This window comes from Panthera leo, chromosome C1 (assembly GCF_018350215.1).
Source record: "Panthera leo isolate Ple1 chromosome C1, P.leo_Ple1_pat1.1, whole genome shotgun sequence".
NCBI classification, from domain to species: Eukaryota; Metazoa; Chordata; class Mammalia; order Carnivora; family Felidae; genus Panthera; species Panthera leo.
This window is the reverse complement of record NC_056686.1, coordinates 6,818,130-6,844,807: the sequence shown is the minus strand read 5'-3', so window position 1 is coordinate 6,844,807 and position 26,678 is coordinate 6,818,130. Positions and strand designations below refer to the sequence as shown.

The 26,678-nt window shown below is 48.3% G+C and overlaps 1 protein-coding gene across 4 annotated transcripts in view; it reads left to right on the top strand.

Moving 5' to 3' along the window:
- The window catches only part of CLSTN1 (calsyntenin 1), an 88,786-nt gene extending 62,323 nt beyond the window's left edge, over nt 1-26,463 (top strand). For 2 of the 4 annotated variants that reach the window (XM_042952330.1, XM_042952329.1), the window contains 14 exons: nt 508-657; nt 793-978; nt 3,271-3,519; nt 3,886-4,007; nt 14,670-14,832; nt 17,749-17,805; nt 19,464-19,618; nt 21,031-21,179; nt 21,486-21,712; nt 22,223-22,393; nt 22,734-22,879; nt 23,862-23,997; nt 24,368-24,552; nt 24,936-26,463. In XM_042952330.1, the coding sequence (XP_042808264.1) occupies nt 508-657; nt 793-978; nt 3,271-3,519; nt 3,886-4,007; nt 14,670-14,832; nt 17,749-17,805; nt 19,464-19,618; nt 21,031-21,179; nt 21,486-21,712; nt 22,223-22,393; nt 22,734-22,879; nt 23,862-23,997; nt 24,368-24,552; nt 24,936-25,133 (2,294 nt within the window). In that variant the 3' untranslated portion in view covers nt 25,134-26,463. The remainder of the gene's footprint in view (nt 1-507; nt 658-792; nt 979-3,270; nt 3,520-3,885; nt 4,008-14,669; nt 14,833-17,748; nt 17,806-19,463; nt 19,619-21,030; nt 21,180-21,485; nt 21,713-22,222; nt 22,394-22,733; nt 22,880-23,861; nt 23,998-24,367; nt 24,553-24,935) is intronic. The other 2 variants (XM_042952332.1, XM_042952331.1) reach the window with 1 other exon arrangement.
- Nucleotides 26,464-26,678: the final 215 nt, after the last annotated feature.

Here is a 26,678-nt window from a genome sequence, read left to right as displayed (position 1 = left end):
AAGCGCATATAAAACCAAAGAAGAAAAACTATAAGAATAAATGGAGGTCGAATTGTGTAGATTCATTCCTTCTGTTTTAACAGCCCTTAAAGATGGATTTAGTGTGCGTTCAAGCGCAGGAAAGCAAGACCGAGCATTAATTATCTCGAGCGTCAGGTTGATTTCCGTGTCCGTGTTTATAACACTTAGAACACATGTACTTTGTTTTTTGTGCTTTTATTTAAAAAAAATATTTTAATGTTTATTTATTTTTGAGAGAGAGACAGACAGACTGTGACTGGGGAAGGGGCAGAGAGAGAGGGAGACACAGAATCGCAAGCAGGCTCCAGGCTCTGAGCTTTCGGCACAGAGCCCGATGCGGGGCTCGAACTCACGAACCGTGAGATCGTGACCTGAGCCAAAGTCGGATGATTAACTGACTGAGCCACCCAGGTGCCCCAGAGCAGGTGTGCTTTGTGTTTCAGCACAACTTTGCCTTCTCACTGTTGTTTGTTTCCCCTCTGGAAGGTTACATAAAAAACACAGAGAAGCTAAACTATGGGAAAGAACACCAGTACAAGCTGACCATCACCGCCTACGATTGCGGGAAGAGAAGGGCAGCGGAAGATGTCTTGGTGAAGGTCAGCGTCAAGCCCACCTGCACCCCCGGGTGGCAAGGTGAGCTTCATTCTCCTTTCTGCTCTCACACCTGTTCTGACACGTCGCATACCAGAGGGCCCTAAAGTGTGAGTCTTCCTCCTTCCTTCCCTCCTTCCCTCCTTCCCTCCTTCCCGGGTTTGTGGACCCACACAGGATGGAACAAGAGGATCGAATATGAGCCTGGCACGGGCTCTTTGGCCCTCTTCCCAAATGTCCACCTGGAGACGTGCGACGAACCCGTGGCCTCAGTGCAGGCGACGGTGGAGCTGGAGACCGGCCACATCGGGAAAGGCTGTGACCGTGACACCTACTCCGAACAGTCTCTTCACCGGCTGTGCGGTAAGGGGGCCTGGTGGTCTTCGGTGAGGGCGAGACACCCTTTCAGGTGGAAGAGAGTTATGTGGGGGCGGGGGTGGGGGGGTTGTCTATAACCCTGAACCGGAACAGACTCTGACTTTCTGACACGGCTGTTACTGCCTTGGCTAATTGTCATGCTGGATGGGCTTCAGGAGGTACATAAACCCCTTACAGCCTGTTCAGAATGTTACATGCGTGTGCATTTTAGGAGCCGGTGATGCGAGGAAAGTGTTTCTCTAACGTACGTTGAGGATAATCAAAAGAGAGGGATTATGTAAGTAGAGTGAGTTTGAAATGAGATGTTTATCTAAGGACTGAAGAAAAAAATACAGATAAAGCAATAGCTTTTGGCAAACGAGAAGTAGAAAGCCGAAACTACGGACGCTCACGTCTAATTCTGAGTCTCAGCAGATTGTTTACCACAGACATTATGTGAAATCCAGAGACCCCGTGGTTACGAATCCCATCGAAGCCTTGCCCTCCGTCTTCACCAATAGTTGTGGGTATTTTTCTGGTTTATCTGAATGAGGTAGAGGTGAGGTATGGATGCGTGTCGTGGAAAATGCCGAGGAAGAGTGTGCCGCTTGGCCAGCAGCGAAACCCCCGTAACTGAAATGAGCTGTCCGTGCTCAGAGGGTATTTTGTGCCTCAGGAGCTACTTGGCGTCAGCTCTGCGGGCGGCGTTTTCCCACGTCCCCGTCTTTCCACCGGCCTGATACAGCCTGTAGGATCGAGCAACTAGATTTCTTACATAACTGGAATATGCAAAACGAAAGAGTTTATCCTCTGCTGGCTTATCCTAATGGTTAATATTCTCCGTGTTGCCTGACTCTGGGTCCACATAGTCACGTACTGAAATCTACATGGAAGGTGAGAGGTCTGGGACATATTTTAAACTATGTACATTTAAGTGTAACGTTTAAAATTTATTTTCTCTCTCTAGTGCCATGATTTTTTATGGCATTAAGTGAACATTTTCTCAGCAGAACAGTTTACAGTTAGGGAGGAAGAATGGAAAGAATTTCCCCCATGAGTGCTTCCTGCACACTCTGCATTTCTGTATGTTTCCTTCATTCACTGTGCCCATCAGGCCCACCAAGGAGGTGGTGTTGACCTCATTTTTACTGAGGAATTCAGTTGGGAGAGGAGGGGGAGAAGTTCTCACTTTTAGGAAGAAAGGGGCAGGCACTGGCATTTGACCGAGGTCGTATGTGAGGTCATGCTGCTCCTAGGAACAGAGGACCAGGTGATGGGGAGAGCTCCCAAAGTCTTCTTCCGTGGGCACATTTAAAAGAAAAATGAGCTTGGCAGTGTGTAACAATAGCTGCAGATTTTTTTCATGTTCCTTGGTTCACTGATTCCATTTCTAGGAATTGATGCTAAGGGAATAATCGTGGATCACACGGAGGTCCTCGTGAAGGCAGGGTTTGTCATAGAAAAGAGTGGGGACAGTCTCAGTGTTTGCCAAGGAGATCAGTTAAATAAGTCACAGTGTATCGGTGCAGTGAAATGCTCAGACATTTAAAAATGTGCTATAGAGAAATACTAATGGGAATGTGTGTACCTTTATATACATCGTAGGACTGTATTTTTTATAATGTGTATATTCGTAGAGAAAAGACTGGAAGTGTTTGCACCCAGATGTTAATAGTGGATATATTTGGGGGGGTGCCTGGATGCCTCAGTTGGTTGAGCATCCTACTCTTGATGTCCGTTCAGGTCTCGATCTCAGGGTTGTGAGTTCAAGCCCCATGTTGGGCTCCACGCTGGGTACAAAGCCAACTTAAAAAAATTTTTTTTTTTAAATAGTGGATATATTTGGGTGGGATTACAAGTAATGCTTTCTTCCTTTTATCCTTTCTTTAAAGTTTTGTTTTTTTTTTTTTTTTTTTTTTCCCCCAGGCAGAACAAGAGAGGGAAGGGCAGAGAGAGGGAGAGAGAGAATTCCAAGCAGGCTCCATGCTCTCAGTGCAGAGCCCAGTGCAGGGCTCGACCTCATGAACCATGGGATCATGACCTGAACTGAAATCAAGAGCTGGATGCTCAACCGACTGAGCCACGCAGGCACCCCCTTTTTTCCTTTAAGCAAAAGTATCCACAGTTAGTTATTATTTATGATTTAAAAAAAAATAAAAACCCTTATTTTTAAGGAACATAAGCAGAAGCTAGCAAACTGTGTAACTGGAAGATAGGATGTTGCCCTTAGTGTGGCCTCGAGACTCTTCTACCTTCCGAGTCCTTCACGTTGTGCGTATTGTTACCGTGTCGGCTTAGGCGCTGCGTCTGGCACCACCGAGCTGCTCCCGTCCCCAAGTGGGTCCTTGAACTGGACTGTCGGCCTCCCCACTGACAACGGCCACGACAGTGACCAGGTCTTCGAGTTCAACGGCACCCAAGCAGTGAGGATCCCAGATGGTGTCGTTTCTGTCAACCCGAAAGAGCCTTTTACGATTTCCGTGTGGATGAGGCATGGGCCTTTTGGCAGGAAGAAGGAGACCATTCTCTGTAGTTCAGACAAAACAGGTAGGTTAATCTTGCAGTCAGGGCGTCGTCCTTGAGTGGCCGCCGCGGTGGTCGCTGGAAGCAAGACCCCTTCTTCTTCCCCGAAAGGCTCCTGGTGACACACATTTTTCTGTGTTCTGTGCGAGGGCTCTCCGCCCTCGAGATACTGTACTGCCGTTGGGTGGTTAGTTTTACTCCGTGAGTTGGGCCCCACTTCTCAGTCAAACCCAAGTGTATCTGTTTCCAAACCCTGCCTTGGCCCGACTGGAGAGTTCATTTATGCGGATAAATGATAGAACCGTGTCTTCAAAATCCATTAAGGAAATAGCTTTTATTTCTCCTTTGGGTATTAAGCTGGCAGCTTACCAGGAGGATTTCTCTCGGCAGACATGAACCGGCACCATTATTCACTGTACGTCCACGGCTGCCGCCTCACTTTCCTCCTCCGTCAGGATCCTTCAGAAGAGAAGAAATACAAACCTGCAGAATTCCACTGGAAATTGAATCAGGTGAGTGCCTGGAAAACTCACGGGTTTATGACCTTTCCGAGAGTATAACTGGGTATTGCAACTTCATACGGGACCAGCTATTTATGGGCAGTGTATATTTATATTTATGAATAAATATAAAAATATAAAAAAATTTTTGCAATGTATGTAGACACTTTGGGCACAGTTCTGTTACAGTAACTATAGTCTTTTTTCTTATTTTTATTTTTTTATTTTTTAAACATTTATTTTTGAGACAGAGAGAGACAGAGCATGAACGGGGGAGGGTCACAGTGAGAGGGAGACACAGAATCCGAAACAGGCTCCAGGCTCTGAGCTGTCAGCACAGAGCCTGACACGGGGTTTGAACTCACGGACCGCGAGATCATGACCTGAGCTGAAGTCGGACGCTTAACCTATTGAGCCACCCAGGCGCCCCGAGTACCTATAGTCTTAATGTACACATTTAGTTTCTTCTGATGACGTTTAAAAACAACCTTACTATATTACTTGTGGGTTATAGGATAGCAAATAAATCCTTTGAACTCCTTTCCTCTGAAAGCCTACGTTTTTCATTTTATACGTTTATATTTGACACATCCAGTATTAATATAAAGAAATTATATGCTTTAAATTCAAAATACTGTGTTGTAGTTTATTGAAATTTGCAGCATTTGATTAAACATTGGGATTGAGACCCTTGTATTTGTTTATTCATTATTTAAAGCCTTGCCTCCCAAATTGTGCCAAGGAGCCCCCGGGTTGCTTCAGCAGATTTAGGGGTGCCGTGGGATATCTTAGACTGTCAGAGAGCCAGCAATCTTGACATCTTTCAGAAACCACACAAACTACTAGCTTGAGGGAGTTTACAGTGTCACCATTAGGTCACCTTACATCCCTTTTGATGATAGCGTATCTTTTGCAAAGCTGCTTTCCCAATAGTTTCTGTGATAAAAAGCAAGTATCACGTGAAAAACAATTGGTGCATTTCAGGAAACAAGGGGGCGCTGTAAACTGAGGAAACCTTTCCTTTAAAATCACAGCAGATCGTTTCTTTTCTTTTTTTATATTAGAAAGCAAGAGAGCGTGTGCACAAGGGGCGGAGGGAGAGGGAGAGAATCTTTTTTTTTTTTTTAATTCACATTAGTTAACATATAATGTAATAATGGTTTCAGGAGTAGGATTTAGAGATCCATCACTTACATAGAACACGAGCGCTCATCCCAACAAGTGCCCTCCTTAATGCCCATCGCCCCACCCTCCTCTGCTCATCCCAACAAGTGCCCTCCTTAATGCCCATCGCCCCACCCTCCTCCCCTCCAGCAACCCTCAGTTTGTTCTCTGTATTTAAGTCACTTATGGTTTGACTCCCTCTCTGTTTTTATCTTATTTTTCCTTCCTTTCCCCTATGTTCATCTGTCCTGTTCTTTAAATTCCAAATACAAGTGAAATCCTATGATACTTGTCTTTCTCTGACTTCTTTCACATAACTGACTTTCTCTGACTTCTTTCTTTTTGATTGCTGAGTGATATTCCATTGTGTATATAAACCACCTTTCTTCATCCATTCATCGGTTGATGGACATTTGGGCTCTCTCCATAATTTGCCTATTTTTGATAGTGCTGCTATAAACATTGGGATGCATGTGTACCTTTGAATCAGTGTTTTTGTACCCTTTGGATAAATACCCAGTAGTGGCAATTGCTGGGTCGTAGGGTAATTCTATTTTTCATTTTTTGGGGAACCTCCATACTGTTTTCCAGAGTGGCGGCCCCAGTTTGCATTCCCACCAACAGTGCAAAAGTGTTCTCTTTTCTCCACATCCTCGTCAGCATCTTTCCTGAGTTGTTAATTTTAGCCATTCTTACAGGTGTGAGGTGGTATCTCAGTATGGTTTTGATTTGTATTTCCCTGGTGATGAGTGATGTTGAGCATCTTTTCATGTGTGTATTAACTATTTGGGTGTCTTCTTTGGAAAAGTGTCTTTTCATGTTTTCTGCCCATTTCTTCAATGGATTATTTGTTTTTTGGGTGTTGAGTTTGATAAGTTCTTTATAGATTTTAGATAGTAGCCCTTTATCTGATACGTCATTTGCAAAGATCTTCCCTCATTCTGTAGGTTGTCTCAGGTTTGTTGTTTCCTTCACTGTGCAGCTTTTTATCTTGATGAGGTCCCAGTAGTTCATTTTTGCTTTTGTTTCCCTTGCTTCTAGAGACATGTCTAGTAAGAAGTTGCTGTGGCCAAGGTCAAAGAGGTTGCTGCCTGTTTCTTTTGAAACTTTAAAAAAAGTGTTTATTTATTTATTTTGAGACAGAGAGAGAAAACAGGTGGGTGGGAGAGGGACAGAAGGGGGGAGAGAGAGAGAGAGAGAGAGAAAGAGAACCCCAAGCAGACTCTGTTTCAGCAGCACAGAGTCTGACATGGGGCTCAATCTCCTGAATCTAGAGATCGTGACCTGAGGCAAAACCAAGAGTTAGACGCTTAACCCACCGAGCCAGCCAGCCCTCCTCCCAAATTTTTTTAACTTTTTTTTTTTTTTTTTTAATGTTTACTCCTCTAGGATTTTGATGGTTTCCTATCTTACATTTAGGTCTTTGATCCATTTTGAGTTTATTTTTGTGTCTGGTGTAAGGAAGTGGTCCAGGTTCATTCTTCTGCATGTCGCTGTCCAGTTTTCCCAACACCATTTGCTGAAGAGACTGTCTTTATTCCATTGGATAGTCTCTCCTGCTTTATTGAAAATTAATTGGCCATACATTTGTGGATCCATGTCTGGGTTGTCTAGTCTGTTCCACTGATCTCTGTGTCTGTTTTTGTGCCAGTACCATACTCTCTTAATTACAGCTTTGTAATGTAGTTTAAAGTCTGGAATTGTGATGCCTCCAGTCGCGGTTTTCTTTTTCAACATTACTTGGGCTATTCAGGGTCTTTTCTGGTTCCATACAAATTTTAGGATTGTTTGTTCTAGCTCTGTGAAGAATGCTGGTGTTATTTTGATAGGGATTGTACCGAATGTATAGATTGCTTTGGGTAGTATAGACATCTTAAGAACATTTGTTCTTCTAATCCATGAGCATGGATTGTTTTCCCATTTCTTTGTATCTTCGCCAGTTTGTTTCATAAGCATTCTGTAGTTGTTTTTTGCTTTTTTCTTTTAGAGAGGGAGCGTGAGCAGGGGAGAGGGGCAGAGGGAGAGAGAGAATCTTTTATCTATCTATTTATTTTTTAGAGACACACACACACACACACACACACACACACACACACAGAATCCGAAGAAGGCTCCAGTCTCTGACCTGTCAACACAGAGCCCGATGCGGGGCTCAAACTCACAAACCATGAGATCATGACCCGTGCCGAAGTCGGACATTTAACCGACTGAGCCACCCAGGCACCCCAGCCTTCTATAGTTTTTAGAGTACAGATCTTTTATCTCTTTGGTTAGGTTTATTCCTAACTATCTTATGGTTTTTTGTGCAGTTGTAAATGGGCTTGATTCCTTGATTTCTCTTTCTGCTGCTTCATTTATTGGTGTATAGAAATGCAACAGATTTCTGTATGTTGATTTTATATCCTGCAACTTTGCCGAATTCATGCATCGGTTCTACCGGGTTTTTTTGCAGGGGTGGGGGTATCTTTCGGGTTTTCTACGTAGAGTATCATGTTGTCTGTGAAGAATGAAAGTTTGACTTCTTCCTTGCCAGTTGGGATGCCTTTTATTTCTTTGTGTTGTCTGATTGCTGAGGCCAGGACTTCCAGTATTGTGTTGAACAACAGTGGTGACAGCGGCCATCCCTGTCCTGTTCCTGACCTTAGGAGGAAAGTTCTCAGTTTTTCCCCATTGAGGAGGATATTAGCTGTGGGTCTTTTGTGTATGGCCTTTATGATATTGAGGTATGTTACTTCTATCCCTACTTCCTTGAGGGTTTTTATCAAGAAAGGATGCTGTATTTTGTCAAATGCATTTTCTGCATCTATTGAGAGGACCATGTGGTTCTTATCCTTTCTTTCATTAATGTGTGTATCACGTTGATTTATTTGGGGATATTGAACCACCCCTGCAGCCCAGGAATAAATCCCCCTTGATCTTGGTGAATAATCCTTTTGATGTTTTGTTGGATTCGATTTGCTAGTATCTTGTTGAGAATTTTTGCATCCATGAGGGAAATTGGTTTGATAATTCTCCTTTTTAGTGGGGTCTTTAGTTTTGGAATCAATGTAATACTGGCCTCCTAGAATGAGTTTGGAAGTTTTTCTTCCATTTCTACTTTTTTGGAACAGTTTCAAAAGAATAGGTATTAACTCTTTTTTAAATGTTTGAATTTCCCTGGGAAGCCATCCAGCCCTGGACTCTTGTTCATTGAGAGATTTTTGATTAGTGATTCCATTCTGTTACTGGTTATGGGTCTGTTCAAAATTTTTATTTCTTCGCATTTCGGTTTTGGTAGTTTGTATGTTTCTAGGATTTATCCATTTCTTCTCAGTTGCCCAGTTTGTTGACATATAATTACTCATAATATTCTCTTATTATTGTTTGTATTTCTGTGGTGTTGGTTGTGATGTCTCCTCTTTCATTTGTGATTTTATTTATTTGGATCCTTTTTCTTTTTACAAATCTTGCCAGGGATTTATTGATTTTGTTAATTCTCTCAAAGAACCAGCTCCTGGTTTTGTTGCTCTGTTCTCCTGTTTTGTTTTGTTTTGTTTTGTTTTGTTTTTCGATGTCACTGATTTTTTTTTTTTTTTTTTTTTTTTGAGGGAAAGAGGCAAACAGAATTTGAGTTGGGGAGGGGGAGAGAGAGGGAGACAGAATCAGAAGCAGGGCTCCAGGCTCTGAGCCGTTAACACAGAGCCCGACGTGGGGCTTGAACTCACAAACCGCGAGATCATGAACTGAGCCGAAGGTGGACGCTTAACTGACTGGGACACCCAGGCGCCCCTTGATATCATTGATTTCTGCTCTGATCTTTATTATTTCCCTTCTTCTGCTGGTTTTGGGCTTTATTTGCTCTTCTTTTTCCAGCTCCTTTAGGTGTAAGTTTAGGCTGTGTATTTGAGACATTTCTTCCTTCTTTAGAAAGACCTGAATTGCAACATACTTCCCTCTTAGGACTGCCTTTGCTGCATCCCAGAGGTTTTAGACTGTTGTATTTTCATTTTCATTGGCTTCCATATACTTTTTAAGTTCTTTAGTTTCCTGGTTAACCCATTCATTTTTAAATAGGATGTTCTTTAACCTCCAAGTATTTGTGGTCTTTCCAAATGTTTTCTTGTGGTTGATTTCAAGGCTCATAGCATTGTGGTCTGAAAATATGCATGGTATGATCTCGATCTTTTTGTACTTGTTGAGGATTGATTTGTGACCCAGTATGTGATCTGTTCTGGAGAATGTTCCATGTGCACTCGAGAAGAATGCGCATTCTGCTGCTTTAGGATGAAATGTTCTGAAAATATCGGTTAAGTCCATCTGGTCCAGTGTGTCATTCAAAGTTGTTGTTTTCTTGGGGCACCTGGGTGGCTCAGTCAGTTGAGCGTCCGACTTCGGCTCAGGTCATGATCTCACGGTTGGTGGGTTCGAGCCCCGTGTCGGGCTCTGTGCTGACAGCTCAGAGCCTGGAGCCTGCTTCTGATTCTGTGCTCCCCCTCTCTCTCCGCCCCACCCCTGCTGTACTCTGTCTCTGTCTTTCAAAAACGAATAAACATTAAAAAAAATTAAAAAAAAAAAACAAAAAAAAAACCAAAGTTGTTTCCTTGATTTTCTGCTTAGGTGATCTGTCTGCTGCTGTAAGTGGGGTATTAAAGTTCCCTACTGTTATTGTATTGTTATCAATGTGGTTCTTTATGTTTGTTATTGATTTATATATTTGGGTGTTCTCAAGTTGAGGTCATAAATATTTACAGTTGTTAGGTCTTGTTTGTGGATAGGCCCCTTAATTATGATATAATGCCCTTCTCTCGTTACAGTCTTTGTTTTAAAGTTTAATTTGTCTGGGGGCGCTCGGGTGGCTCAGTCGGTTAAGTGTCCGGCTTCAACTCAGGTCGTGATCTCACAGTCCATGTGTTCAAGCCCCGCTGACAGCTCAGAGCATAGAGCCTGCTTCAGATTCTGTGTCTCCCTCTCTCCCTGCCTCTCCCCAACTCGCACAGGCTGTCCCTCTCTCTCTCTCTCTCTCTCTCTTAAAAATAAACATTTAAAAATTTTTTCTCAATAAATAAAATAAAGTTTAATTTGTCTGATATAAGTATGGCTATTCCGGGTTTCTTTTGACATCCATTAGCATGATAGATGGTTCTCCATCCCCTCACTTTCATAATTTTTTTTTAAGTTTATTTATTTTGAGAGAGAGAGAGAGAGAGAACAAGCAGGGAGGGGCAGAGAGAGGGGGGACAGAGGATCTGAAGTAGGCTCTGTGCTGACAGCAGAGAGCCCAATGCGGGGCTCGAACTCACAAACTGAGATCATGACCTAAGCCAAAGTTGGACGCTTAACCAACTGAGCCACCCAGGTACCTCTCCATCCCCTCATTTTCAATTTGCAGATGTCTTTAGGTCTAAAATGAGTCTCTTATAGGCGGCATATAGATGGATCTTGTGTTTTTATTCATTCTGATACCCTGTGTCTTTTGATTGGGGCATTTAGTCCATTTACATTCAGAGTGATTATTGAAAGATACGAATTTAGCACCATTGTGTTGCCTGTAGAGTTGGTGTTTCTGGTGATGTTCTCTGGTCCTTTCTAGTCTTTGTTGCTTTTGGTCTTTTTTGTTTTGTTTTTTTCTCCAAAGAGTCCCCCTTAAAATTTCTTGCAGGGCTGGTTTAGTGGTCACAAACTCCTTTATTTATTTATTTTTGGTCTGGGAAGCTCTTTATTTTTCTTAAAAGTTTCTTGCAGGGCTGGCTTAGTGGTCACAAACTCCTTTATTAATTTTTTGTTTGGGAAGCTCTTTATCTTTCCTTCTTTTCTGAGTGACAGCCTTGCTGGATAAAGAATTCTTGGCTGAATATTTTTTCCATTCAGCATGTTGAATATACTCTGCCACTCCTTTCTGGTCTGCCAAGTTTCTGTGGACAAATTGGCTGCCAGCCTTATTTGTCTTCCCTTGTAGGTTAAGGACTTTTTTCCCCTTGCTGCTTTTATGGTTCTTTCCTTGTCTGTGTATTTTGTGAATCTGACTATGATATGCCTTGGTGATGGCTGGCTTTTGTTGAATTTAATGGGAGTTCTCTGTGCTTCTGGATGTCTGTGTCCTTCCCCAGATTAGGGAAGTTTTCAGCTATAATTTGCTCACATAAACCATCTGCCCCTTTTTCTCTCCCTTCGTCTTCTGTGACTCCTAGGTTATGAATGTTATTCCTCTTTGAGTTGCTGAGTTCTCTAAGTCTTGTATTGTGATCTTTGGACTTTGTATCCTTCTTTTTTTCAGCTTCATTATTTTTTTGTAATTTTATCTTCTATATCACTGATTCACTGCTCTGCTTCATCCATCCTCACTGTCACAGCATCCATTCGAGATTACATCTCAGTTATAACGTTATTGATTTTGGCCTAACTAGATTTTAGTTTTTTTATCTCTACAGAGAGGGATTATCTGGTGTCCTCCTGAGCCGAAGTCAAGAGTCAGACACTTAATGGACTGAGCCACCCGGGTACCCCTGTATTTTTATGTTTACAGCCTGTATTTGAATCAGGATCTAAATAAGGGACTGTGATTGGTTGCTATACCTTTTGAGTTTTATAATCTGTAGATTTTTCTCTTCTCTTGTCTCTTCTCTTCTCTCTTGATGACAGAAATCAGGCTTTTTGTCCCAGAGTTTCCCATAGTTTAGATTTGGCTGATTGCATTGTTGTAGTCCATCTAACATACATGCCACTGTCTTCTTTAGAGCCTGTAAATTGGTAGTGTGGTCTAAAGGCTTTATTGGACTTGGGTTTGGATGTTCCTGGTATGTTTAAGTTCTGTGGCACTCTGTCTCTGTCATCTGCGTTGTAGGGAATGTGTCCTGAGGAGAGATTCATGGGAACAACCTCAGTTCTTTCATGTTTGTTTAATAGTCTGTGGCTTTTATAGTGGAAGTCAGTTTGGCTGGATGTGAAATCTCTGGCTCATATTTAAGATTTATAAGAACAGGGGCACCTGGGTGGCTCATTCGGTTAAGCTTTCGACTTTGGCTCAGGTCATGATCCCGCGATCCGTGGGTTTGAGCCCCACATCATACTCTGCTGACAGCCCAGAGGCTTGATCCTGCTTCAGATTCTGTGTCTCCCTCTCTCTCTCTGACTCTCCCCTGCTTGCCCTTTCTCTCTCTCTCTCTCTCTCTCTCTCTCAAAAATAAACATTTAAAAAAAAAAAGATTTACAAGAACAGAAAATTTCTCTGTCCATTGTTTTCAGACATAAGATATTGCTACTGAAGTCTGATGGCAATCTGATCTTCTTTCCCTTATAAGATACTTGGTTCTTTTGTTTGGGTGACCAAAGGATGTGTCTTTTTTCTTTTTTAAAGCTAATTAATTTTATGCACGTCTTGATTGTTGGGTCTGTTTTCCCAGATATGTGGTATGCCCTTTGTTAGTATATAGTTTAAAGCAGTTTGGTACTTCAGGCAAGTTTTTGGTGTTATAGTTCTTAGCCCTGTCCCATCATTGCTTTGCTCTTTCTTTTCTGGGGACCTTCATATTCTTTATCTGTATTCTCTACCTGTCACTTTTTACCCAAGTCATTCCTGATTTGTCAGCTCTTGTCTGAGTTGCTCTGGTCCTGATCTATGTGCTTTTGTGTTTTGTGTCACTTTCCTGACATCATTGGAGTGTTCTGAGATAATACATGATCGTTTTCATGTCTGTTGCAGGAATATCTTTCAGGTAATGCTTTCAGGGTCTGAAGGGATAGTATTCCGTCCATTTGCTTTCTTTCTCTTGAAAAGTTCATAGGGGATTGAACTGTGATCCGTTTTCCTCCTCCTCATTTTTATATACAGTTACTTTTTTTGCATTCTCAAAGAAGAGAGTTGGATAGCATGACCCTTTTTCTAGTTTTAGGGCTCTGCCTCCCTCTTCTGTTACTGTTGTAAGGCATCTCAACCGGTAAGTATGGCCTCACCACTCTATGATATCCTCTGGGTCGGAAGCCCCATTGCTTTTCTTCACTACGTGCATCTCAGGGTGCACACGGGCACCGAACTGAGGAGTGTTGTGGGTGTTGTCGACAGCTTTGGGCTTTGCTCTCCTGATCACCCAGTTTTCAGGGAAATTAGAAAATTATGCCAATTCTACTACACTCTTCTCAATATTCTCAGGGACTTTTGACTAAAGTCCAAATGGACTTTCAAATACGGTGTTATTCTGCTAATCTCCCAGAAACCTGCCATACTTTGAGAGCTAGGTGAAATATAATTTGCTTTCTGAAGGAGCTTTTATTACAGAACTTGTCTTAAATAGAGAAGCTAAAATTAAGATATTACCAGCCTCAAAAGTGATTTGCCATGCAATTCCTTCATTTAAAAAGGTTTCATGTAATATATACATACATACAAAAATATCGTGCATATGCAGTAGGCGTATGCTGAGTGTTAGAGGTTTGGATTTTTTCTGTAATAAACTCAGGAGCAGCCGCTTTTCTCTACCGGATATTCTTTGGTAATTTCTTCATTTATTGTGATGTTTCCTGTCTGTTTAACTTTAATGGGTTCAGTTTTTTAGAATGTGTAAATTGGTTAAGCTTATTTAGAAATGCAGTTTTAAAAACACAGGGAGCCTGGGTGACCCAGTCAGTTGAGCATCCCAACTTCGGCTCAGGTCATTGATCTCACGGTTCATGAGTTCGAGCCTGCATTGGGCTCTGTGCTGACAGCTCAGAGCCTGGAGCCTGTTTCGGGTTCTTTTCTCCTCCTCTCTCTCTGCCCCTCCCCCATTCGTGTTTTGTGTGTGTGCGCGTGCGTGCGCACTTCCTCTCAAAAATGAATAAACATTTAAAAAAATGTTTTAAGAAACAAAAACACTATCCCACTCCATCTCTTTCTCTGCCTGTCTCTGTTCTCAAGTACTTGCCTCTTCCTCTGAAGCCAAAGATCAGAGAGTGCCAGACCAAACGGACCTTGGAGGCTGCCGACAGCACTTTCCCTCGGCAGTGGGGGGCGGGGGGGGGAGGTCGGGGGTGCTCATTCATGATGCGGAAGGAACACAGTTTGAGTTATCACTCCCTCTGAGCTGTATGCTCACCTATATTTAGATCATTACCTTTGAATTGAAAAAGAAAATATATGAGTTATGGCATGGCTTATTCTGAGATGGGAGGTGATTTTCATTTTGATCCAGAAAAGGTGTGGATCTTGACAGGCTAAGCCTGCTCAGTGGGGGGCTGTCCAGCCTGCGGATACAAGAATCTCCCGGTGTCAGACTATTGGCAGAAGAGAACTGGGCCCTGTCACGTGAGGAATGGGCACCTCCCCCTGGTCTGGAACGTCCTAGAGGTGATAGTGTTGCCTTGGCCCTTTTGGGTGGGATGTGGTTGAGTGAGATGTATTTTATCGTTAGAGTTTTAAGAAATTCCTTTCCTTTTTCAGAAGCCATTATTCCGTATGGGTGACTTGGTCTCTGTCCCCAGTTGCATTGCTTTCATTGTCTCTGGATGTGAGGGAAGGTAGACCTTTCATGCCCTGGTTTTTCCCTTGGCCTCTCACAGGTCTGTGATGAGGAGTGGCATCACTACGTCCTCAACGTGGAGCTCCCGAGCGTGACTCTCTATGTGGACGGTGTTTCTCACGAGCCCTTCTCTGTGACCGAAGATTACCCGCTTCATCCATCCAGGATTGAAACCCAGCTCGTGGTTGGGGCTTGCTGGCAAGGTAATGGCCATTGGCACCCTCCGCTCGGCATCGGGAATTCAGTCCTGCTGCCTCATGGCCTTGGTGGTGGAAGCAGGCTCCTCTCAGGGTCTTACCCCCTTACCCTCATTGCCTTCGTCTTTCCGTTCCTTCTCCTGGGTGTGGCCGTTCTGGGGACAGGCCGTTCTGGGCATCTGCTGATGCCATGCTCTGGGACGCTCACTTACGGTTTGTTACAGGACTGCAGCAGCCGGCACCTTCCCGGGGAACCTGGGAGGAAGCATTACATGGAGGGAGAGTGCCATTGAGGGACTGTTGTAAATTAATCTGTTCACTGAAAAGTTCACAAAGACAAAGAGGCCGCAGCGGACCATCAGGCACGAAACTGGGAATGTTCTTTGACCCGGAGGACTCTTCCAGAATGTTTAGTGCTGGATAACCCGGCAGGAGCACCCTCCACAGGGCCGTGCTTGAAAGGACTCCACGGGAGTCCTCGGAAGTGGGATGGGGTAGGACAACGACCAGTGAAGCAACAGTACCGTTTATTTGTCCTTTCTGAGTGGTGGGCCACATGTCCATTACTTTCCTTAACAGTAAGTCTGTGGGGAAGGAGCAGTTTTTATCCCCATTTTATAGCCAAAGGAACTGAGGCTCAGAGCCCAGGGTCACCCCCGCCTGGTTAATCGTGGCATCTGGATTTGAAACCATAAAGTCGGTGCATTTAGGGCCTGTGGTCTGATGTGGACCCCTTCCCGGGATAATTTCTTCTTAATCTGTGAAATACAATACACAGGATTTCAAAGGCAGCCAATTAAATTGGAAGAAAGTTATCATAGTACTAAAAGGTGAATCTTTTGAAATGGTAATACCTGTGCTGCTTTATCGACAGATGGAGAGAAAGCTTTAGCAGCAAGCTCAGTAACTGCTATAATTTGAAAATAGTGACGAGCTTTACGATATTTGCAGCAACACAGCATGCTGGGAAAATAGCCGTGATGGCTAATGCCGCTGTGTTTTGGAGCCGACGTTTAGGCCCAAAGAAAAAGCTGAACTTCACAAGTTAGTGGAGTAATAATAAGCACATAATTTTTCCTGTCCAAGATCACGGACCCCTCAGTCTGCCCTCGCGTGAACCGTCACACTTGGCTGGGTCGCCATCGCTGCTAAACAGACCTTTTGAATATTTTTTTCTCCCTATGGAAACATTTCATCTTGGGGTAGGTGAGAAAGATACAAAATAGACTAATGCCCACAATAACATTGCTTTAATTTTAGAGAATTTGAATTTCATAATTTTCTGCCGATCCTTGTAAATTAACAAGATTAAGGTAGCATTTTAGAGTGAATTTCTTCAGCTGATTCCCGGATTTAATTTCGGGGACAGTTCATCCATGAGAAAGTGGAACTTGAAACCAAGGAATGAGGAGCAGATTACCAGGGAAATAGGAATTTTTTTCGTTGTGAAGTCTTAACGTTTCAGTCCAGAGCTGCTTCCCAAATTAAACAGTAATTTGAGTTGTTTTAAAAATAAGAATAAGAATACAAGTGCAAACCTGAGAGCTTTGCTTGTTGAATTAAAATAAAGCGCCATGTTCTGCACTGACTCCCGGTTCCTGTTGGTGCCACAGCATCTTTCTACCTCAGCTTCTCAAGATCCTCGGCCGGAAAAACACGCCTGAATTCCCAAACCAGACACAGGGTTTGTAAAATATCGTTAACCTGGAAGAAGGTCTCCTTCCTTCCTTCAGCAGATGAGGAACCACGGTTCATACAAATTCACGGTGGAGAGCCCGGGCTGTGGGCAGCAGCCTCACCCCCGTTGGCTGAAATGTCATTCCCTTTTTTTTTTTTTCAACGTGTATTCATTTTTGAGAGACCAAGAACAAGCAGGGGAGGGGCAGAGAGAGAGAGAGAGACAGACACACAGAACCGAAGCAGTCTCCAGGCTCTGAACTGTCAGCCCAGAGCCCGACGTGGGGCTTGAACTCACGAACCCTGAGATCATGAGCTGAGCAGAAGTTGGACGCTTAACTGACTGAGCCACCCAGGCACCCCCGGAATGTCATTCCTAACGGTGTTCTGGAGGCAACTGGGGGCATCGTGGGAGCACAGCCACACATGCCCGGCCGGCCCCCAGTGCCCCCACGCTGCTGTAGCACGGGACGTGCCGTGGGTTATGGAGTGCTCCCACAACGTGATCTAGAAAGTAGAGATTCTGTGTTCAGTCGCTGGTTGTGTGCCTCCCTGACCTGGCATTACTGTGAGGACACCAGCCTGGGGCCTGTGAGAAGGTCAGTGGTTAGAGGCCCCAGACCCACTGCCGATTATCTATCAATCTGGGTGAGTTTCTTAACCTCTGACTCTCCCTTCCTATTTAGAAAAAGTGGATAAAGACGCCTTTGTATCTCTGTTACTTAGGGGTTAACATCTAGACCAAAGTGAACTCATTTTGAGCTTTCAGAAACTACGTACTTTCCCGTGTATACCGTACACACACCAGGCTTTGGATGCATACTTGTGCTGTCCCAGTTCGTCTGCACAAATGTCCTCTCTGGGAGAAAAGTGCGTGGGCCCGGGGTTTGGTATCATTGGTGGCTGGCACGTCGCTGCCCCACCCAGTAGCACCAGCCCGAGATCACGAGTTCGACGGACAAGCTTTTGTTCACCTTACTTTGAATTTGGTCTGTGTTCTGGCAAGGTGGATGTGGAAGATGGGACAAGGGAGGAACGAAGAGAAGCAGGGGGCGGGGGACTTCCGAAAAGGTGATCCAGTACGAGCTTGCTTCTGGGGGGAAGATGTCCCCGAGAGGGACAAGGCGGGAATTCTTCCCTTTGTGTTTTATATTTGGCAGCTTTTCAAGACTAATTTTCAAATTCCAATGTGAAGAGCCTAACCTCTTGGTCCTTTTCTATTGTCTTTGTCTTGCTTTCCTGCAGAGTATCCAGCATTTGAAAGTGACAATGAAACCGAGCCTGTGCCTATGGCCCCTGCAGGTTGCTGGATCTTTCCCTACGGTTCACTCTTGTGTTTCATTTAAAGACAAGACATCAATTCATTCCACATTTCGCATGAAATGCCCGAGTTGCATTTTGGTCCCAGACACCTTCTGAGCTGCTGCTTTGCATTATGCGCCCCTCCCTCCCCCCACCACTGCTTCACAGGATTTACCCTTTTCTGCCCATTCTGACTCCAGTTGAAGTGAGGGCAAATGACTCATTAATGCTCTGCACTGATGGGGACCCCCCCCCCCCCCGCCCCGCCCGCCTCAAATTTTACCCTGATCCCACCGCATGAGGCTCCCTGCCAAAATCTCATAGGCCACATCAGGGAGGCCACCGCCTGGTTCCCATGTGGCTGAACCATGAGACAGGAAGAGGCTCGTTTCTAGATACTCTGTCCTGACCAATACTAAATTTTAAACGCAGGTTTCTTAGAAATCGCAGTCCCTGGTGGTGGCTCAGTGTCTGACGTCCTTATCAGGAATGAGACATGCTCTGGGCATTGGTCTCCGTCCTTTTGTGAGAATAAGCTGCTGCTGCTTTTTTTTTTTTTTTTTAACGTTTATTTATTTTTGAGACAGAGACAGAGCATGAACGGGGCGGGGGAGGGGGGGGTTGGTCAGAGAGAGGGAGACACAGAATCCGAAACAGGCTCCAGGCTCTGAGCTGTCAGCACAGAGCCCGACGCAGGGCTCGAACTCACGAACCCTGAGATCATGACCTGAGCCGAAGTCGGCCGCTCAACCAACTGAGCCACCCAGGCACCCCCCTTTTTTTTTTTTTTTTTAACTCCATTCATTTTGGGAGGGAGATAGGCGTGAGCGAGGAAGGGCAGAGAGAGAGGGGGGAGAGAGAGAATCCCACGCAGGCTCCAGGCTGCCAGCGCAGAGCCCGACATGGGGCTTGAACCCATGCACCAACCTTGAGACCATGACCCAAGACAAAATCAAGAGTCAGACATTTAACTGACCGAGCCACCCAGGTGCCCTGAGAGTAAGCTTCTTTTCACATGCTTTTTGGCCCTTGGCCACAGTGTGGTGAGGACTGCTTTCTGGGTTTCTCTTTTCCTTATAACACCATCAGTTCCCAGTTATCCTGGGGGCAGGCACCGTGGAGCTCAACCAGATAGCATGTGAGGCCTCTTAGGTGCAGGCTAGGGTAGTAAGCACCCCTTGTATCTTTCTAGGCCTATTCTTGTGGGCTCAGTCCCAAGTTTGTGTGTATCCCCAAGTGTGCTGTTAGAAAAGGCAACCCAGAGCGTGACCCAGCTGATTGAGAAGGCAGTGGTCCAAAAGGCTGGCATTGCTGGAAAATGTCACCCGTGCACCAGGCTGATGGGTGCAGCGTAGGCCGCCCTTTCCAGGGAGCGGCCAGTTGTGTGGGGACACTCGTGGGACCTCTTGCCTCTGGGCTTCGGGTGAGGGACCCCCCCCCCAAACACCTCTTTTCTCCAGGCCATATGCATGATCATAAACGACTTAATTTCTCCATTGCGCTTCCACGTAGATGGCAAGGCTAACAGGATTCGGTACGAACTAACCTGCATGTCCCTCCATCAAGCCGCCACCACCGGTAACACTGCATTGAGAAGCGAAGCAGGAGGCCCTGGGGTGCACGCGTAACTGCCCGCTTTGTCCCCCCGTGTTCCTAAGGTGGCGACCTGCACATGACCCAGTTTTTCCGGGGTAATCTGGCTGGCCTGACTGTCCGTTCTGGGAAACTCGCAGATAAGAAGGTGATTGACTGTCTGTACACCTGCAAAGAAGGGCTGGACCTGCAGGCCCCCGAGGACGGCAGAGGCGTGAAGGTAACACGGGCGTGCGCGTGTGCGGCGCTCGCCGCCTCCTAGAGCACAAGGGTGCAGGCTGTTGGCAGAGGCTCCGCCCGCGATCGGTCCAGACCTGCTTCTGCTCACAACACCTCTGACAGCAGACGTGTGGGGGTGTTCCACCCACCGGTCCCCCAGCTCTCCAGGCACCTGCAGGTGTCCCACGGTTCAGTTCGCTTCTGACACTGACTGCCTGGAGTTTAGCGCAGACCCCACGCGTGAGGTTCAGGCCCGCGAGGCTGCCCCCGCCGCGGAGGCCAGTTGGAGGTGTCAGGCTCTCGGGTTACACACGCTTGTGTCCAACTTGGCTACAAAGTCGGGGTCCCCGTAATCCCCCCTTTTCGATTTCAGTAATTTGCTTAAACTGCTCGGAAAACTCCAGAAAACACTTCACTTAACCGCTGCTGGTTTGTTTTAAAGGATACAGCTCCGGAACAACCAGATGGAGTTGATGCAGAAGGCAGGGGAGGGGGGAATGGGGCTTCCCCGTCCTCTCCAGGAGTGCCTCCCTCCCCACACTGGAAGCTCCCACGCCGGGTCCTTCAGGGGTGTTTCCGGAGCTTCTGTTATGTTAGGCACAGCTGGTTAAGCCATTGGCTAGAGGTCAGGGTCAGGTCTGAAAGTGCCAGCCCTGTAGTCACGCAGCTGGTTCCTGTGGCAGCTGGCTCCATCCTGAAACCCTCTCAGCCACCCAGAGCCTGTTCGATAACATAGATGCTCGTGTGCTTGGAAAGGGCTTGTTACGCGTGAGAAAGGGTACTTCTGTCACTCAGGAAATTTCCAGGATTTTAGGGGGCTCTGTGCCAGAAACTGGGGACAGAGACCAAAGATACATATATATATTTTTAAGATTTTATTTATTTATTTACTTGTTCATTTATTTATTTAAAGTTTATTTATTTTAGCACATGCATGAACAGGAGAGGGGCAGAGAGAGAGAGAGAAAGAGAGAGAATCCCAAGCAGGCTCCACACTGTCAGCGCAGAGCCCAGTGCAGGGCTCAAACTCAGTAGCTGTGAGATCATGACCTGAGCTGAAATCAAGAGTCAGACTGCTCAACCGACTGAGCCACCCAGGAGCCCCTAAGATTTAAGTTTCTTAAGTATCGCTATACCCATTCGTGGGGTTCAAACTCAGGACCCCAAGGTGAAGAGTTGCACGTTTCACCAACCAAGCCAGCCAGGCCCCTGTATCTCTTACATCACAGATACATTTGCTCCTTGAGAATTTACCCCCGAAGAAGATCTCATCGCTGCCAATTCTGTGCGCCTTTCCCCTCCAGGTCACCGAGTCAGATCGATCCCCCGCTAGCCCTCTTTGCCAGCGTGTTTGTGGTTTCAGCTTCTTGCAATTAGAGCCGTTTTTCTCGCCCCTGTCTGGTATGATTTCAGATCCATACCAACCCCAGTCAGTTGGCGTTGACCTTGGAGGGAGATGATGTTGGGGAGCTGGATAAAGCCATGCAGCACATCGCCTACCTGAACTCACGGCAGTTCCCCACACCTGGGATCCGGAGACTCAAACTCACCAGCACAGTCAAGTACGTGCTGATTTTTAACTATAAATCTGCCTTTGGTCGTGACTCTTGAGAAGAAAATGTGTGTGTTTAGGTTTTTAAGACAACCCAGCCTCCCGTCTGTAAAGACCGGTGAGCCATCGCTGGTTACCAGAGGGTTTGAATGGTGTTTATCGGTGTGTTGGAGGCCCGTTCCCAGACGGCCGCGGCCTCTGTCCCCCCAGGGGCTGTGGATTCCTGCCTGTTGGAACCTCCACGTGCCATTGCGTGTAGCTTACAAAACCGCTTCTCGAAGCTCTGACCCTCGCCTTCTCCGTCCCTTGTCGGCAGGTGTTTTAATGAAGCTACCTGCATCTCGGTGCCCCCGGTGGATGGTTACGTGATGGTGTTGCAGCCAGAGGAGCCCAAGATCAGCCTGAGTGGGGTCCACCATTTTGCTCGAGCGGCTTCTGAATTTGAAAGCCCAGAGGGGGTTTTCCTTTTCCCTGAGCTTCGGATCATCAGCACCATCACGAGAGAAGTGGAGCCCGAAGGGGACGGGGACGAGGACCCCACAGGTAACGGCACTTCTGCCTGCGATGGTCGCCCTCACCTTGGCTCAAACCCAATTGGGCGGGGGGGAGCGGCTGAAACCCCGCTGCTGCTACTTTCTCACTGAATTCTCTTTTTCTGGGATTTTGAGAGATTTGGATGTTTTAATGCTATTCTTGGGTCAGCTTCTGGAATCTGACCCATGGGCTGGAGCTCATTATGCTCTTTGGAAACCCACCTGGAGAGGACTCTCCTCCTCCTCCGGCGTGACATCCGAATCTGAGATGCCCTTGAGGGGAGGCTGAGAAGATCTGAGCCGATTGCAGGGCACTCGCTACTCCTGCTGGGTGGGGAGGGGCCCCCTGTTCTGGGCCTGTCTGGGGACCGGCACCCCGTTTCTTGAAAGGGACTCTCCTGCGCCTCTGTCGTCGATTTCTCAAAGGGCTCTGTGAGCTTGAGGAGCGCCAGCAGCCCACCGGCGTGACCAGCCCCCCCGGGCTCCGTGGCCTCTGCTATTTGCGGGTCTGTTCTTGCAGTTCAAGAGTCGCTCGTGTCCGAGGAGATCGTGCATGACCTGGATACCTGCGAGGTCACCGTGGACGGGGAGGAACTGAACCCGGCACAGGAGAGCCTGGAGGTAGACATGGCCCGCCTGCAGCAGAAGGGCATCGCGGTGAGCGCCTCCGACCTGGGCATGGTCTTCACAGGTGAGCGCGAGCCTCAGCCCCGCCTCCTGTCATCTCCGGGCCCTGAGGGTCCTGGAGGCCACGGGACAGGAGGGGCTCACTAGGATCGACGCTGTCCCGGCAGGAAGGGAAGTCAGGCACTGCCTTACTTCCCGTCCTTACAAGGGGTCGGAAGTCAGGCACACGATGGCACACACCCCGGGGAGGGACAGATGTGCCCACACGCTTGCATTTCTCCCCACAACCGGAAAGCCGGAGTGCGCACACGTGTGGTCCAGCTGCCCCTGTGCCTGACCCCAGCCTGCTCTGACCCTGGCCTTGACCCCAGCCACCAGGCAATGTTCTCACCTCCTCCCCTCAGGCGTGGACACCATGGCCAGCTACGAGGAGGTTCTGCGCCTCCTCCGCTATCGGAACTGGCACACCAGGTCCCTGCTTGACCGGAAGTTCAGGCTCGTCTGCTCAGAGCTCAATGGCCGCTACATCAGCAACGAGTTTCAGGTGGAGGTGCGTGCAGGGCCCACGCTGAGAAGGGCCGGCGGTGGGTGATTGGGTAGCTGCTCGGCCACAACCCAGGTGCGCCAGCCTTTCCCGGCCTGGGGGCCGCTGCAGGTCTGACCCGCGCCGGTTTGGGTGGGCCGGGGTGCGTCCGGTGCATCCCTTTCACGGAGGCCTGAGGGGCCTTTGGAAGGAGGTGGTCAAGAGCTAGAGGCAGTTAATACCTCATGAGTAGGGCCGCGGTTGTTTGCTGAGATTTGGCAGTTTTGCAAAGGGCAATTCCCAGGGACCCAGAGAGTCTTTGCAGACTGCCGGCCCCGGGGGAGGGGTCTAGACGCAGGGCTGGCCGGGGGCGGGGGGGGCAGGGGGGTGTTGCTGTGCCGTCTGCAGAGCCCGGTAGTGGTGACTCAGGGCACCGTGGTCACAGGGCGCCCCCCCCTGCTCTGAAGTCTTCCACAGGCCCGGACTGCAACCCCGTCGTCCCTCACGGCTTCTGTGGTCTGGAGAAATGGGCCCAAAGTTATTCTCAGCAATTGGCATGTCTGCACGGTGGCCTCAGAGCAGCAGAACGCTGAAGTCACGGTGCTGAGAAATCGATGAGTCTTTTGTTTGAGCCAAAGGGTAGCGGATTTGAAGGGAAATAAATGGCTAGGATTTGTGCTCTTTGATGCGCTGTGGTTTGGGGGGAAAGCAGGGAGATGGGCCTGTGGTGAGGGACAGTGGTGGGGGTTTTTCTGTTCTTTTGTGGACAGATTCTTTTATGAAATATAGTAAAAAGGAATTAGAACAGTGCCACGTTTCTTGGATGTGCGCAAATATCAGGTAGTTACAACGGCGTCCAAGGGCCGACCCTCGATTTTTTTCTGTTCTTTTCTCATCTGCCCACCAGGGCTGGTCCAGGGACCCCTCCGCGTAGCGCTGCTCCTGTTAGCTTCTGAACCGCGTTTCCGCCTGTCGGACCCGTTCATGCCGCCTGCGTTTCTCCCTGCAGGTGAACGTCATTCACACGGCCGGCCCCATGGAGCACGCCAGCCACATGGCCGCCCAGCCGCAGTTTGTCCACCCGGAGCGCCATGCCTTCGTCGATCTCTCGGGCCACAACCTGGCCAGCCCCCACCCGTTCGCAGGTAGGGCTGTGGGCAAGAAGCAGGGCCGGCTGGGTCAGGTCCCGGGGGGGGGAGCGCGGGGAGACACCCTCCCGCCTCCCGTCGAGAGCCCGGCCCCGGGTTCGAACAGCCATGGCTGGCCTGCCTGCCTCTCTTACTCTGTGCTGCCCGGGAGGGACTGGAGCCCCACAGGGCAGGAAGTGGCCGGCCCTGGGCTTGAGACCTGTGCCGCGACTCCTCACGTTTCTTCGAGTTCTTCCGGGTCAGATGCCGCGTCAGTGTGTGTGTGCGCGTGTGTGCGTCTGTCTGCGGAGGATGAGGGCCGAGGGCACTACCTCCCTCTGGGGCGGGTCACACCACCACAGCCCTGTTCCCTCTCCTCCCTCCGCAGTTGTCCCCAGCACCGCCACTGTTGTCATTGTGGTGTGTGTCAGCTTCTTGGTTTTCATGATTATCCTGGGAGTCTTCCGGATCCGGGCTGCTCATCAGCGAACCATGCGGGACCAGGACACCGGGAAGGAGAACGAGATGGATTGGGATGACTCTGCTCTGACCATCACCGTGAACCCCATGGAGGTAGGTGCGGACCGGCGGCCCCTGCAGCCGAACACCACCACGGGCCGGGGCCAAAGCTGGGCTCACCCCAGAGAAGCAGCGTGGCCGTGGCATCGCCACGTTTCTGTGGCTTGAATGTCACGTGATCCACATGACAACTCAGCGAGGTGCAGGTGGGTACACTGAGGTACAGAGAGGCCTCATTCAAGCTCGTGCCGCCCAGCGAGGGTAGAAACGCGCTCCCTGCACGTGACAGCCCGTGGGTGGTGACCAGAGCCGTGTTTCCCCTTTGGTCTCGGGTGAGGTGACCTGTCGGGCGTCCCCTTCATCTGTGACTCCCAGAGGGTGAGCGGCACTGGACAGTGGGGTCGTGCGCAGGGGCTCACGTGCCGTCTCTCTGTCAGACGTACGAGGACCAGCACAGCAGCGAGGAGGAGGAGGAGGAGGAAGAGGAGGAGGAGAGCGAAGCCGGGGAGGAGGAGGATGACATCACCAGCGCCGAGTCGGAAAGCAGCGAGGAGGAGGAGGGGGAGCACGGGGACCAGCAGAGCGCGAACCGGCAGCAGCAGCTGGAGTGGGACGACTCCACCCTGAGCTACTGAGCCCTGGGCCGCCCCCGCCGCCCCTCCTTCCGCTTCAGGAGACTCTGCTGCCCCAGCCCCAAGGGTCCACGGTGTACAAAGTCATTCCGGCCAGTAGGTCTGCAGACCCTCTCCATCGCTGACCACCCGCCTGTGCTCGCTGTCGCCCCGCCCTCCGCCCAGATCGCTCTGAGCTCCCCGCGGCTCGCTCTGTGCGGCCCCCCCCACCTCGCGCCTCCAGAAAAGCTGCGATCGCTGGACTCGTTGACAAAGGGTTAAAATTGCCCCCTCCCGCCTCGTAATCCTTTTTTTTTTTAAAGTATTTTTTCCAAACTAGTGCATGTATAAAATGGCAGAATGGGGGTTAATATGTAGATGATGAACTGACTTTTTAATATTTTGTAAATAAATTGGGATTCCTCGTGTCCTCCGTGCTAGTATGACCCAGGACTGGCATGCAAAGTGAAGCTTGAAACACAGGAGAGACCCCGTGGGCTCCGGCCCCACCCCCACCCCGGAGGAGAGCGGGCCTGCCCCACTCGGGCCCCGCTCAGTGCACACCCTCGGCGGGCGGCCAGGCAGTTAAGGGGCACGGACTTCCCGGCACTGCTCAGCGGCAGGGGACCGGATCGGAGACCCCTCTCCGGAGGCTGGAAATGGCCAGGTCTTTCCTTTGGGATTCCACCCATCTCTGATCCGCAGAGGGGTGGGGAGCTGGGGTCCCTGGCCTCTTTCACACACTCCTCTGAGGACCGGCAGCTCCTTGCACAGGAAGCTGGACTCCTCGTGTGCAGCCTTGGGTTCACGCCTACTAGATGTCTGTTGCCCTGCCGGGGAGTGTGCACGCCGATGGCACAAAGCGTCTGGCCACTTGGTGCGGAGACAGAACAGGCCTGAGTGGTCCGGACTCAGAACGTCCAAGGACAGACGCGCTCTGGCCCGAAGGCCGAGCGCTAGCTTTCCCCCCGACGGCTCCGGAGACAAACTCCGCTCCCCAGGAGTGAGGGGCCCTGCTTCTGGGGCCCGTGGGGGATGGAAAAGGAGAGGACAAGTCATGAGCTCAAACCCCGACAGCACTTTGTTTTTAATTTACATGTAAAATTTTAGATTTCTAAACCTGGGGGAAAATAATTTTGAATACTGTCCTGTGATTATAACTGCTAGTTGCAAGGACACTGTGGCCGTCCTGCGTCGTGTGTGGCCGCCCCTCACGTCCTGTCGCTGTAGCTGCTCTGTGTAGACAATGGTAGATGCTAATGCGGCCTCCGCGTGGTGTCACTTTGTAGATGTGTATATTGATGAGGTCAGAAAGTGTACCCGCTACAATAAAGTGCTGGTTCTAACTCCAGGAGGAGCGCGCGTCAGGTCTCGTCCTGGTTTTGTTCTAACCCTGCATTCTCTGGCTTGGTTTTTGACCTGAGAACACAACATAAAAAAGCTTTGATTTCTTTCCGTAGGCTGTTACCGCTCACGTGAAGGCTTCACAGAGCGGTGGTCTTCACCCCCCATCAGTTGTGTTGAACTCTCCTTCCCCATACAGAAACATGAAAAGACTAAAACACACAC